Source organism: Cannabis sativa, chromosome 1 (assembly GCF_029168945.1).
Source record: "Cannabis sativa cultivar Pink pepper isolate KNU-18-1 chromosome 1, ASM2916894v1, whole genome shotgun sequence".
NCBI lineage: Eukaryota > Viridiplantae > Streptophyta > Magnoliopsida > Rosales > Cannabaceae > Cannabis > Cannabis sativa.
Window position 1 is genome coordinate 34,807,254 of NC_083601.1, and position 15,217 is coordinate 34,822,470.

Consider the following 15,217-nt stretch of genomic DNA (forward strand, 5'->3'; position numbering starts at 1 on the left):
CATCAGTCAGTTATTCCTAACTGACTTCTTCTACTATTACAACACCTATAAATAGAAGGACTTAAATCAGAGAATACTTACAGCTTCATTTTTCTCTTCAGAAATCCAGAGTAATGAGATGAAAGGTCCAGATCTAGAAAGAGAGAGTTTCTCTCGTGTGTAGAAAGAAAGAAACCAGAAAGAAATATTACAGAGATAGAGAGAAAGTGAGAGGATCTGTTCGATCCTGAGAGAAGAAAAAGGAAAGAGAAAGTTTGAGAGAGAGATTGTACATACCTGGTTTGAAGAACTGAGAGCTACCAGACGATACATGTGTCTTGGAGCTCATAAACTTGATGTAATCATCGATCTTGATAGTGGATTGTGGCTGATCTTTCTCTGAGGCAGCTCACCAAGGACGTAGGCCCAATTTCAGGGGTGAACCTTGTAAAACTCTCTGTGTTTGCACTCTCTATTACCCTAATCTTTGCACTTGATCATTATTTCATTTTTGCTGCATATTTCTCATATCACAGCTCAAGATCAGAGCTAGTTCATTCTTCTATAATCCCACTCTTTCAATTTGCTTTGCCCTAATTTTGTGTGTATGTCCTTCGAAGGCTGTTCAGACATAAAACATAATATTAGTAAAGTAAAAAGAATAATAAAAGCAATAGATAAAACCAAATACGTGTCACAGTGTGTGCTCATTGACTCAGCAAAAGAAAGGTCAAAACTGACCTTGAATATTAATGTGTGTGTGTGAGTTTGTGTAGGATAAATCTGTAAATTTCCTACAGTGGTATCAGAGCTGGTTTCAACAGCAAGAAAGACTCACAAGAAGGGAGAAGAAGGTGATCAAGATTGAAAGAAATTGAGTCTTGAAGGAGAATCTTGATCAAGAGGGAGTTTGAATGTTCAAACTGTTATTCTTTCCTTAACAGAAAGTTATTTTCTTTTCTGAATTTACTAACATGAGCAATATCAAAGTTGACATTGACAGGTTTGATGGATCTGGAGACTATAGAATTTGGAGAAGGAAGATCAGGTCATTACTTGCACAACAGAAGCTGCTTAGAGTGCTAGATGATCCCATTGAATGGCCTGATGGAACTACTAAAGTTCAACAAGAAGAGTTGCTTGAGACAGCAACTGGAATCATCATTTTCAACTTATCTGATGCAATTATCAGACAAGTTGACAATGAAGAAACCCCTGCTAAAATCTGGAAAAAGTTAGAGGAACAATTTTAGAAGAAATCCCTAACTAATAAGATCTATTTGAAGGAAAGGATCTTTGGATTCAAGATGTCACACTCTAAGTGTTGCTATATTTTTAAGCGCTACGCAAGTATACGCAATCAAGTAGTAAATCTCACACAGGTGAGGTCGATCCCACAGGAAATTGGATTAAGTACTACTAAATTATACTTATGATTCTATTCGGTAAATCAAAAGCAATTACGGTTTAAAAACAGTAAAATTTGAAAGAAATTCAGAAAACTTAATAACACAGTTTAAAGTTTAGCAAGATGAGACAATAGGGAGGAGAATCCCCGTCAGTTGTTTACCCAAATTGTTAATGATTAATTACTATCCTATTCTTTGGGTGAATGACGATTATAAAATAACCTAGCTCCTTCGCATCTTCGTAGATTCTAAATCACATGTTATCTAATTAATTCCTTAATTAAACTAACATGAAATCAGCATTAAGCAATAATCTACTCGTCACATAAGTCATGTAAATACTTTCGTTTCACATAGAACATCGATTATCTTAATTTTAGCATTCTCAATTCTCACTTTTCAGATTTTGAATTGAGATCATAGAGCATGCACAAGGTGATCAATCTTAAACATGAAATTAAACACAAATTAAGATAATTTCACACACACAAGAATTGAGGAATGGTAATTAAACATTAACTAGGAAAACATTAAACAACAATCATCATCCTCCCTAAATGGGAAATTTAGTTCAGAAACAAATCCATAACCATTCCTATAGCAATATTCAACATAAATAAATTAAAGAGGAATAAAGAAAAGAACTGCTTTGAGGATGAATTCTGGATCTTCACTTGAATCTCTATGCTCTTCCTGCCGCTCTCACTCGTGTTTCTTGTGGTTCCAAATCGCTCTCCTCGACTTCCAATCGCAGTTTTCTATTTATATCTAATTTTTAGGATTCTTTGGACAAAAATACCCCCGAGCGTACGGGCGCTCGCCGCGGCCAAAAGTGGTCTCGCCGCGGCCAAAAGTGCATCAAAACTACGTTTCGCCGTACTTTCTAGTCGCGGGCCATGGAAATCTCGCCGCGGCGAGATGGAATTTTCAGCTTCGACATCTTTTAGTAAAATGGACATAACTTTCTCATACGAACTCTAAATGGGCTGATTCAAGATGCGTTGGAAAGATAAGAAAGAGATCTAAAACTTTTATGTTTTGACTTTTTCCAAAATATGATCAGAACATAGTCGAATTTAGGCTTGAAGTTTCAGCTTTATTCTCTTTTAAAATTTTCTCTATTTTATGCATCACCGTTTTCCGAAATTTGTCCAATTTATACATTCCAAGTGTTGAAACTCGAAATCAAAGAAAACAAGCGTAATTCTATTCCAAAAACAATAATAAGGAAGAAAAACAACTATAAAATGTGACTCAAACTTAGGCTAAAAATAGCCTAACAAATTCCCCAAACCGAATCTTTACTCGCCTCGAGTAAATCTAAAACTCAAACCGAAATTAAACAATGCAATCGATAACTAAACCTTCAATTGATTGAACTCCCACTACCACCGTACAACTTCAAGCAAATCAATAACCAGAATTTCAACTCAATAACTCTACGAACTAACTTGGATGCATAATTCGAAGTAAGCAATTCATACAGCACAAAACATCGCTTTTGACATTCATATCACAACCATTCTACACTTTCCGACATTCCGCTAACCCATGTTCAATAAGTTTGGATGACATACCTCTCTCCACTAATGTTGACAATTTTTGCTCCTTAATCAAAAGGTCTTTTCTGGTTATAATAGCATGGCTTAGGCAAAACGGTAGATGAGAAGTCATTTAGGTTACATTATACCATAAGCACAATTATACCAAACAAGCACCCACACTTATCCATTTTTTTCTTTTTCATATATCCCAAAGAAGATAGTAAGAGATTGCATATTTTTTCTACGTGCCTACCCCATTGTTCACAATCGATTCTCAAGAAGAAATTATCACATGTCATTTTTCTCTTTTTTTTCTTCTTTCTTTTTTTTTCAATAAGAGGCACAACACATGACAACTATTTAATTTTTTTTTTTTAATCTCTTATCGCAAAACTTATTCCCCCACTTACAATAATTTATCCCCCCAAACTTGCTTAAAAGCTTATGGCATAATAAGGTATGTCGAGGGTGAAAGTAGTTAAAGATAACGAATTCAAATTAGTTAAGTGGTGAAAATTTTTTAGAATAAGCTAAGGCTCAACTTTGGGTATACTAAGGATAAAACTTTTTTAGGTAGGCTTGAAAGGCTCAATCGATCCAGAATACTCGCCTAAATCACTTTCCAAACAAAAATCACCAAGGATTTCGCTTCAAGAGAGTATGTCAAACAAATTCTATTCCATGTCAAGTCAATCATTCCACAATCCTAATAGAAAAAAAGTGATATGCGTCAAAAACAAATGTTTTACATATATATGAACAACCTTCTAATACACATCCACCTTAATTCAATTCAAAAAGTTATGACTCAAGCACACGCTAAGATTTCAATCCATTGCACATGTGAAGAACAAGAAAGTCAATCAATATTCCAAAATTAGTTATCAACACATGACACTAACAAAAACAAAAACTAAACTAAAAAAAAGAAAACATAAACCGAAAAATTGAAAAAATTAAATCTCTCCCCCAAACTAAAGATGCACATTGTCCCCAATGTGACATTAAAGAAAAAGGAAAGGAAACTTACCCGAGTGCCACATCAATGTTTCGGTTGACGCCCGTAATAAGCGTCATGCAAGACAACTTGAAAATTGTTGTTGTACTTGCCTTCAAGCTTGGCAAGTGATGAGTTTGAACCAAAATCAAGACCAACAACACAAGACTTTGGATGATAAGCTTGGGAGATGCCTTTTGTAGCTTGTAGAGGATATAATATGGTGTTGATGAAATATATGAATTCATTGGTGGTTTATTAGTCAATATCATCGATGAAGTCGAATCAATGATGCCATGTTCTTCTTCATCCTCCAATGTCAGCTTTCTACACTTTCATCTAACAACACTTCTTCGTTGCTCACTCTCCACTTGGCTATCCATACCTCGCTTCGTGATTTCATATTCAATGAGTTCCTCTTCACAAGGATCTTGATCTTCAATTGTAGGCTCATTATCTTCCTTGTATTCAAATAATGACCCTTCTTCATTGTACCAACAACTCTCATAACTTTCATCATTGGAGTTATTACATTCTGAATCATGAGTCATTGAATTATCACATAAGGATCTCACCATGTCGCTAAGCGATTAATCTCTCCCGGAAGTGATTGTAGAAGTGATAGTAGTTGCTCCTCTTTTCGCCTTGTTGGGATGAATTTGGGCAATAAGGTGGGTATTGGTGACTCCAACCCCGGTTGATGGATCCCAATGCCGCCGTAATCAAAATCCGCCATGTTATTCAACAGATTTATTACATCATAGCCTCTCATTAATAAGAGGTGCTCCAAACTTTGCCTCGCTCCATAATCAACCCAAATCCTTCGTTTCATCATTAAGCCCATTATAAAAGAGCCACGTAAAACACCCACTTCGAGAAAGTGGGATAACATCTCTCTCCAAGCTCTTTAAATCTCCTCCAAGTAATAGAATGGTTCATTGTGTTGTTGGGCAAAATCCTCAAGATATAGCATCTGGATTTATCTTGCAGGTCAAACTCATAAGTAACACATTAGTAAAATTAAAAGAAAAATAAAACTAAATTAGTACTAAAAAGAATAAACATTTAAAACAACAAAATTAATACTAAAACTAAAAAGTAAAACCAAATTAGAACAAAATTTAATTTTTAATAATATTACAAAAATTAATCTAAAAGAAACAGATTAGAAATAAGCAAAAAGAACCAAAGTAGAAGTTAGTATAATTTTATGTAATATCAATCTTTATACAATTCTCAAGAATCTGCGCCAAAAACTTGTTGCTATATTTTTAAGCGCTACGCAAGTATACGCAATCAAGTAGTAAATCTCACACAGGTGAGGTCGATCCCACAGGAAATTGGATTAAGTACTACTAAATTATACTTATGATTCTATTCGGTAAATCAAAAGCAATTACGGTTTAAAAACAGTAAAATTTGAAAGAAATTCAGAAAACTTAATAACACAGTTTAAAGTTTAGCAAGATGAGACAATAGGGAGGAGAATCCTGTTGTTGTTTACCCAAATTGTTAATGATTAATTACTATCCTATTTCGGGGGTGAATGACAAGATTATAAAATAACCTAGCTCCTTTCGCATCTTCTGATTCTAAATCACATGTTATCTAATTAATTCCTTAATTAAACTAACATGAAATCAGCATTAAGCAATAATCTACTCGTCACATAAGTCATGTAAATACTTTCGTTTCACATAGAACATCGATTATCTTAATTTTAGCATTCTCAATTCTCACTTTTCAGATTTTGAATTGAGATCATAGAGCATGCACAAGGTGATCAATCTTAAACATGAAATTAAACACAAATTAAGATAATTTCACACACACAAGAATTGAGGAATGGTAATTAAACATTAACTAGGAAAACATTAAACAACAATCATCATCCTCCCTAAATGGGAAATTTAGTTCAGAAACAAATCCATAACCATTCCTATAGCAATATTCAACATAAATAAATTAAAGAGGAATAAAGAAAAGAACTGTTTGAGGATGAATTCTGGATCTTCACTTGAATCTCTATGCTCTTCCCGCCGCTCTCACCGTGTTTCTTGTGGTTCCAAATCGCTCTCCTCGACTTCCAATCGCAGCTTTTCTATTTATATCTAATTTTTAGTGGTTCGTTGGACAAAAATACCCCTGACCGTACGGACGCTCGCCGCGGCCAAAAGTGGTCTCGCCGCGGCCAAAAAGTGCATCAAAAACTACGTTTCGCCGTACTTTCTAGTCGGCCATGGAAATCTCGCCGCGCGAGATGGAATTTTCAAATTTTCGACATCTTTTAGTAAAATGGGCATAACTTTCTCATACGAACTCCAAATGGGCTGATTCAAGATGCGTTGGAAAGATAAGAAAGAGATCTAAAACTTTTATGTTTTGACTTTTTCCAAAATATGATCAGAACATAGTCGAATTTAGGCTTGAAGTTTCAGCTTTATTCTCTTTTAAAATTTTCTCTATTTTATAGATCACTGTTTTCCGAAATTTGTCCAATTTATACATTCCAAGTGTTGAAACCTGAAATCAAAGAAAACAAGCGTAATTCTATTCCAAAAACAATAATAAGGAAGAAAAACAACTATAAAATGTGACCCGAAACTTAGGCTAAAAATAGCCTAACACTAAGACTCTTGAACAGAACCTAGATGAATTCTTGAGACTACACATTGAACTAGCTAACTCTGGTGAAAATGAAGCCCTTAGTGATGAAAACCAAGCAATTATAATTCTTAATTCTCTACCAGAATCCTATAGAGAAGTTAAGAATGCCATAAAATATGGAAGAACAGAAATCACTTTGGAGGAAGTCATATCTGCCTTGAAGTCTAAGGATCTTGAAATGAAAACAGAGAAGCACAATGGTTCTCATGGTGAATTAAACCTAAGCAGAGGAAGATATGTACACAAGAAACCTTGGCACAAAAAGGGAAGGAGTTCTAGTAGGGATTCCAGCAGTCATCACTCTGGAAAATCTAAGTTTCAACCAAGAAATCCTAAGGATCCCAATGGTTGTTATCATTGTGGAAAACCTGGACATCTTAGGAGAGATTGCTATTTTTGGAAGAAAAGCAACAAGTACAAATCTGATGGAAATGACAATAATTCTCAAAAATCAGACAGCTACAAGCATAGGGAACATCAAGAAGCCAATTACAGTGATGGATATGACAGTGGGGAAGTGTATGTGGCTGCTACTAGTTTGAAAGATGATTGGATCCTAGATTCTGGTTGTACATTTCATATGACAAACAACAGAGAATTACTATCTGGTTATAGAGATGTCAGAGGAGGAAAAGTCATACTAGGTAATAATCAAACATGTGGAATTGAAGGCATAGGGACAGTGAGCTTCAAGATGTTTGATGGAGTAGTCATATCACTTAGAGGTGTGAGGTATGTGCCTAACCTAGCTAGAAACTTGATTTCACTAAGTGTGCTTGATGATTTGCAGATTGAAAGCAAGATCAAAGATGGACAAATCAAACTATGCAAAGGATCTATGGTGATTATGAAAGGGGTGAAGGAAGATGGACTTTACTACCTATGTGGGGAACCTATAATAAGCTGCAACAATGTTGTTCCAGCACCTGAAGATGACAAAGCCACTCTATGGCATAGGAGGCTAGGTCACATCAGTGAAAAGGGGCTGCAAATAGTCAACAATCAAAAACTACTTGGCAAAGATAAGGTATCTAAGGTAGATTTCTGTGAACACTGTATTCTAGGAAAGCACCACAGGTTAAAATTCAATACTGGTATCCATAAATCAAAACATATAATGGAATATATACATTCTGATTTATGGGGACCTGAGAAAGTTAATACTCATGGTGGCTGCTCTTATTTCCTATCTATTGTTGAAGATTTTTCAAGGAAAGTTTGGGTTTATTTGCTTAAAAATAAGAATGATGCTTTTCAAAAATTTGTGCATTGGAAAACCCTAATGGAAAATCAAACTGATAAGAAAATTAAGGTGTTGAGAACTGATAATGGCCTAGAATTTTGTAATGACTTGTTTAATAATTACTGCAAAGAGCATGGTATCATGAGACACAAGTCTGTTAGGCACACACCCCAACAAAATGGAGTGGCAGAAAGGATGAATAGAACTCTGCTAAATAAGTCTAGGTGCATGTTGTTTAGTGCTGGTCTGTCTAAAGGTTTTTGGGGAGAGGCAGTTGTTACTGCTGCCTATTTGATAAATAGGTGTCCTTCTAGTGCAATAAACTTAAAGACACCTGAGGAAATTTGGTCTGGAAAACCACCAGATCTGTCTAATCTTAGAGTCTTTGGGTGTGCTGCTTATGCTCACCAAAATATTGGGAAATTAGAACCAAGGGCAATTAAAGGAGTGTTTCTAGGTTACCCTGAGGGAGTTAAAGGCTATAGGATTTGGCTAAGAGATCAAGGGGGTTTAAAAACAATCACTAGTATGGATGTAATTTTTAAAGAGAATATTTTTCCCTGTTTATCTAACAAAACTCCTAGTGCAGATATTTTAACTAACCCTGCAGGCATATCAGATTTTGAGTTACAACCCAACATTCAGGAAAATCCTGATGAAGAATCTGATGTGAATCAGGTGGAACAAGTTCAGACAGAGGCAGAACCTGTCCAACCAGTTCAGGTGGAACCTGAACCAAATCAGGCAGTTCAAGATGTAACAGAACAAGCTGAGGAACAAGGGGATCAAGACCTAAGGGAGTATCAACTCACTAGAGACAGAAGTAAGAGAGTTTCTAAGCCTACTCAGAGATTTAGTTTCAATGCATGGAATGAAGTTCTGGCCTATGCTTTTCTAAGTGCAATGGAGATATCTAAAACTGAACCTAGTTCTTATGAAGAAGCTATGCAAGACAAGAACTCTGGAAAATGGTCAAAAGCAATGGATGATGAAATGGATTCTCTAAGGAAGAACAAAACCTGGAAAGTGGTAAAGAGACCTGATGGAAAGAATGTCATCTCATGTAAATGGCTGTTCAAATACAAGGAAGGGAACAAACCTGGTGAACCTACAAGATACAAGGCAAGGCTAGTGGCTAAGGGTTTTAGTCAAAAGGAAGGAATAGACTATACAGAGATTTTTTCCCCTGTAGTGAAGTACAAAACAATAAGAATAATGCTGGCTATGGCTACACAATTTGACCTAGAAGTGGAGCAAATGGATGTGACTACTGCTTTCTTAAATGGAGAGTTAGAAGAAGACATATATATGGAGCAGCCTAAAGGGTACATTAAGAAAGGAGAAGAACACTTAGTGTGTAAGCTAGAAAAGTCTCTATATGGGCTTAAGCAATCACCAAGGCAATGGAACAAGAGGTTTGACACTTTCATGACAAAACAAAGCTACTTAAGGAGCTACTATGATCACTGCTTGTATTACAAAGGGACAGAAGTGCATACAGCCATATATCTACTTCTATATGTAGATGATATGCTAATCATAAGCAAGGAAAAGGCCAAGGTAGAAAACTTGAAGAACCTATTAAAGGCAGAATTTGAAATGAAGGATCTAGGAGAGGCTACTAAGATACTTGGAATGAATATCAAGAGGGATAGGCAGAAAGAGAAGCTGGTTCTAAACCAAGAAGACTACATACACAAGCTCATTAAGAGATTCTCTATGGAAGATGCAAAGATAACAAAGCAACCTATCACCTACCAACATCAATTGTCTAAAGCTCAATGCCCTACAGAACCAAAGCACATATAAGAAATGAAAGAAGTCCCCTATTCAAATGCTGTTGGATCTGTTATGTATTTAATGGTGTGTACTAGACCTGATCTAGCACACACTATGAGTGTCCTAAGCAAATATATGGCTAACCCTGGGAAATAACATTGGCAAGCAATGAAATGGGCTATGAGGTACATAGCAGGCACTGCTAAGGTAGGATTGGTGTACAGAAGACTTAATTCTAAGCTCCTAATTGAAGGATATAGTGATGCTGATTATGCTGGTGACAGAGACAGTAGAAGGTCAACAACAGCATACTATTTTACAATAGGAGGCTGTTGCATAAGTTGGAAAGTCCAACTCCAACCAGTTGTTGCATTATCAACAACAGAATCAGAGTATATTGCTGTAACAGAAGCAGTAAAAGAAGCACTGTGGCTTCAAGGTCTCCTAGAAGAAATTACTAAGGTTAAGCAGGTTCCCACAGTGTATTCAGACAGTCAAAGCTGTGTACACTTGTGTAAAAACCCAGTTTTTCACGACAGAACTAAACATATTGAGATCAAGTATCACTTTATCAGGGATAAAGTGACCTAAGAGCTAGTTTCAGTTCAGAAGATACCAACAGAAGAAAATCCTGCTGATATGGGAACCAAAATTGTTACCCTTCACAAATTCAAGCTTTGCATGAATTTGTTAGGGGTAGACACTGGAGGATAACCTAATGGAGACTCGAGCTAGGACCCTCAGAGAAGAACTAACTATTACAGGTCAACTTATATGAGGAATCAGGTGGAATTTGTTGGATTAATTCCCCATATAAGTTAACCTGTAACAGTTAATAAGGTAAAACAGTTAGTTAAAATCCTAACTAACCTATCCATATGCAATCCAACATCAAGACATCAGTCAGTTATTCCTAACTGACTTCTTCTACTATTACAACACCTATAAATAGAAGGACTTAAATCAGAGAATACTTACAGCTTCATTTTTCTCTTCAGAAATCCAGAGTAATGAGATGAAAGGTCCAGATCTAGAAAGAGAGAGTTTCTCTCATATGTAGAAAGAAAGAAACCAGAAAGAAATATTAGAGAGATAGAGAGAAAGTGAGAGGATCTGTTCGATCCTGAGAGAAGAAAAAGGAAAGAGAAAGTTTGAGAGAAAGATTGTACATGCCTGGTTTGAAGAACTGAGAGCTACCAGACGATACATGTGTCTTGGAGCTCATAAACTTGATGTAATCATCGATCTTGATAGTGGATTGTGGCTGATCTTTCTCTGAGGCAGCTCACCAAGGACGTAGCCCCAATTTCAGGGGTGAACCTTGTAAAACTCTCTGTGTTTGCACTCTCTATTACCCTAATCTTTGCACTTGATCATTATTTCATTTTTGCTGCATATTTCTCATATCACAGCTCAAGATCAGAGCTAGTTCATTCTTCTATAATCCCACTCTTTCAATTTGCTTTGCCCTAATTTTGTGTGTATGTCCTTCGAAGGCTGTTCAGACATAAAACATAATATTAGTAAAGTAAAAAGAATAATAAAAGCAATAGATAAAACCAAATACGTGTCACAGTGTGTGCTCATTGACTCAGCAAAAGAAAGGTCAAAACTGACCTTGAATATTAATGTGTGTGTGTGAGTTTGTGTAGGATAAATCTGTAAATTTCCTACATGTGTGAAATAGAGTGCTTGAACATTATTTTATATACAGTAAATTATTCAGAATTTTTTTAGCATTCACACTATGTCTCGTATAACTATAATATACATGATTATAAAAAAAGTTAGATTAAAAAATTCTTCTAGATACTAAAAGAGATATAGGTGCATCAATGTATCTTTTTTAAGAGCATTATTTTGTATAAATTAATGTGTCATCATGTCGTGTTCGTGTCATATTTTTTGTAATATGCTTCTATATATTTCGTGTCAGACGTATCGACCCATTTTTTGACTCGTGTCTAATTTTCTCAACCCTAACTCAACCCGTAAAAAATCGTATCGTGCTCGGGTTGACTTACTGTGATCTGTTTTGCTATTATTAATGCTGGAGTTATAAAGAAAATTATAAATTTAGATTTCGTTAGAAAATTTATATATATTTGTATATGATATAATTTATTATATATATAATAAAAATTAAAAAGTTTAAAATATTTTTAATTTCATGTTAAAAAATTTAAATTTAAAATTTTTTAACTTAACATTAACATGTCAAATTCGTATTAAATTTAAAATATTTTAATTTTTTTATTTTTATTTTGTATCAAATCATGTCGATCTATTTTCGACCCGTGTTTAAATTTCTCGATTTTAATTCGTAAAATTCGTGTTGTAATTCGTGTGGGTGTGCCCGTTTTGTCTAGATACTTTTCCTTACACAATTGATATTTATTTGAATATATATCTTCCTTCCGTGTATTGACCGCCTAGCCAATCATTTAATTTTATTTTCTATATTATAATTACTTATAATTTCGATTATCCAAATCGTAACTTGATATTATCCAAACAGATTTCTCTATTGCCGTCTTCCTCTTCTCGCTCGCCCCACGAAAATCACAGCATTCCATTCCAGTTTCGAGAGAGAGAAAAAAAAATGGCACTTGCTCACTGAAAATCCCAATTTTCTTATGGCCCTTCTCGTCCCTTCGCCAGAAATTTCTAGGGTTTTCAGCTACCCCAACCCTATCCCTACAAAGTTCAAAGGCTCGAAAATCTTGACGACCAGTAAGAGGTTCGTGTCTAGGATCACAGTGTGTGCCAAAGTCAGGGAGTTTGAGGTTAGGGTTTCGGAACGCAATCAGAATGTAAGTCTGTACGGACAGTTTTCGGCTCCTGTCAAGCAAGGTTCGAAGCCGAGCAAGGAAGAAGAAGAGAAGCAGAAGTACTATGTGAATATGGGCTATGCTATCCGCACGATCAGAGAGGAATTCCCTGAGCTTTTCTATAGGGAGCTCAGCTTCGATATATACAGGTATCTTCTTTTTCCTAAAGTTTTGCTTTTTGTGTTGTGATAAAGATGTTGTAGATAAAAAATGCACTCATCGAATACTTTTATTTTCTTGGAGTTCTTGGTAAGCAATTTATAGATTCATTTTGATGAATTTGGCTTTATGTTCTGTTTGGTTGCTAAGAAAGTATAAAATAAGTTGCAACATTCTTCAAAATGAATTGAGTGATGCAGTAAAGTAGAGAAATGGTGGCTTAAGAATTGGAATGCCAATGACATTACTTTTGGTTCCTGTGTCCTTTTCCATATGGAGGCTCAAGTGACATTTCTCAGAATAGTAGTGCAGTGCAGTGCATATCCTTATTAATTTCTATCTTGTTGTTTTAGGAGTGTGACTTATGTTAACTTGGATTACAGCATTGTAGCTGAATAGCACCTGCCTTGATCATCTATCTTCCTATATTCAGCACTGTCATATATGATGCATACACATATTGAACATATAACTCTCTCCATATAAGTTTACATAAGCTGTATCATTTTGTTTGGCATGCCTCTTTGACACCTAGCAATGCTATGGGTGTTTAGATCAAAATTAAATGGCAGGGCCTCAGAGTTTGTGGACAGTATGATGATGACTTTTTATATCATGAGTTTAACAAGTCATAGAAATTATTTACCTCTGGCTTGGACCAATATGGTTCTTTTGTTATTTAAGGTGGTGGTAGGGTTGTCATGGGTGGCATTCAATTTTCCAAGCAAGAGAATGACATCTACTTAAATCTTTGTGGCATATGTTTATTTTTCTTCTAGGAAATCCTGAATATTTAATTTATTTTGTTGACTGTTGTCCTATTTTTTGCATTGATTTTTGTTTAGGGATGATATTGTGTTTAAAGATCCTCTCAATACTTTTATGGGCATTGAGAACTATAAGTTTATCTTCTGGGCACTGCGATTTCATGGGAAAATGTTTTTTAAGGCCTTGTGGGTTGACATTAGCAGTGTGTGGCAGCCCATGGAGAATGTTATAATGGTTCGCTGGACTGTTCATGGTATTCCACGAGTTCCGTGGGAGAGTCGTGGTCGATTTGATGGAACCTCGGCTTACAAGCTTGACAAGGAAGGGAAGATTTTCGAGCATCGTGTTCATAACATTGCTTTGAACTCACCTCCAAAGTTCAAGGTTCTTGGTGTGCAGGATATAATCCAATCTCTTGGCTGCCCATCAACCCCAAAACCAACGTTTTTTGAAAATTCATCCTCATCATCGTCTGAGAGTACTTAGTGATGCTTAAAGTGAATGAAAATTTTGGTAAAACCGTGCCTGTGCCATGGTTGGTTCTTAGCTGTTAGCTTTATGGGCTGGTATTGGCTTGTTAAATGTCAATATCTTCTTCCATTTGTTGTCTCAACTAGGCAAAGCGCCAGCAACATAGGCTGTATGCCCTGTAAAATAACCTAGATTCTTGGTCTCAACGAAACAATACTAAAATTACTGCAATACTGTATACACCCTGTATATTTGTAATTTATATAGTTGAAGATGAGTGCAAATTGTGAACTTAAGAAGACTCTTTCGATACGTTATTTTCTGAAGAACAATCTGCAAAAGTGGCGAAGAAGAGAACTTGATTATTTTTGGTATGCAATGTGCTTATATTTATTGTTTCTATCAAGCTATATCGGATACAGTCCAGTAATACAACAACTTCTCTATCTCCCAGAAATTTGCAAGTTCATAGCCATAATTCCTTCCCCTATAACTTTATTATTTGTTAACGTTCAATCATTCAACTTTTAAGTTGCAACACATCAACTATTTAATCTTTAATTTACTTTCGTTGAGCTAAACTTCCTTCACTTGTAGCTATGATAAATCAATTTTTTAATTTGGATATTGATGAAAAATATTTTTTTTGTGAGTAAAGTAAAAATTATGTAATTCACTCTAACTCTAAAACTAGATTCTCAAAAAAAATAAAAAATTGTTTTATAACTTATATAAACAAAACTAAATGGCACCCATATCTATATCTAATAAATGTGATATATGAAACCGTATTTATTTGCTGCATAAAGATGGACATAGTTGCAGAGGTATGAGACATCTTTCATGAAGAAATATAAATTAAAACAAGAAAAGACGATGAAAATGGAAAAAATAAAGGGAGAATATCATGGGAAATTTGTTTTTGACTAAATATTTTTTATTCATCTTAAGATTTCTCTCGTTACTACTAGCAATAAAAATGAGTTAAAAAGTAGTCATAAAAGTAAATTAGTAGTTTCACACTTTAAAATCAAATTCTCTTTTTCAATATCGAAAAAAAAGAAAGAACACACAAAAAAGAAAGAAAGATGTTTTAATAAATATTCAAAAATAACAAAAAGTTTACAAAAATATAGAATGTTTTAATATTTTTATGGATTTAAACTTTTTTTCTATTTTACAAAAAACCGAGTAGTTGTTTTTCTGTTTTTTTGACAAAAAATATACGATTAATAGCTAATTGATAAACGTAACCATCTTTTCCGACTCTTGACTTCTAAATTTAGTTACGATCATTTTTTTTATGAGAATGACAACTCTGGCGACTTTTTAATTACTTTTTTGATAATGATGATAACTTTTGAGATTTT

The 15,217-nt window shown here is 34.9% G+C and overlaps 1 protein-coding gene across 2 annotated transcripts; it reads left to right on the top strand.

Annotated features, from left to right (window-relative positions):
* Positions 1-12,046: 12,046 nt before the first annotated feature.
* On the top strand, positions 12,047-14,221 carry LOC115705882 (uncharacterized). Of its 2 annotated transcripts, none has more exons than XM_030633331.2 (2): positions 12,047-12,598; positions 13,454-14,221. In XM_030633331.2, the coding sequence occupies exons 1-2, from the start codon at positions 12,255-12,257 to the stop codon at positions 13,860-13,862; spliced, it is 753 nt and encodes a 250-aa protein (XP_030489191.1). In that variant the 5' UTR covers positions 12,047-12,254; the 3' UTR covers positions 13,863-14,221. The 2 variants fall into 2 exon arrangements, with proteins under 2 accessions (XP_030489191.1, XP_060964280.1); XM_061108297.1 differs by having other exon boundaries at positions 12,054-12,598; positions 13,580-14,221.
* The last annotated feature ends 996 nt before the right edge of the window (positions 14,222-15,217 follow it).

Excerpts from the sequence above, each read along its gene's own strand:
- LOC115705882 (XM_030633331.2), top strand. The coding sequence starts at position 12,255 with ATGGCCCTTCTCGTCCCTTCGCCAGAAATTTCTAGGGTTTTCAGCTAC. Across the intron at positions 12,599-13,453 it reads CTCAGCTTCGATATATACAG|GGATGATATTGTGTTTAAAG; the intron begins GTATCTTCTTTT and ends ATTTTTGTTTAG.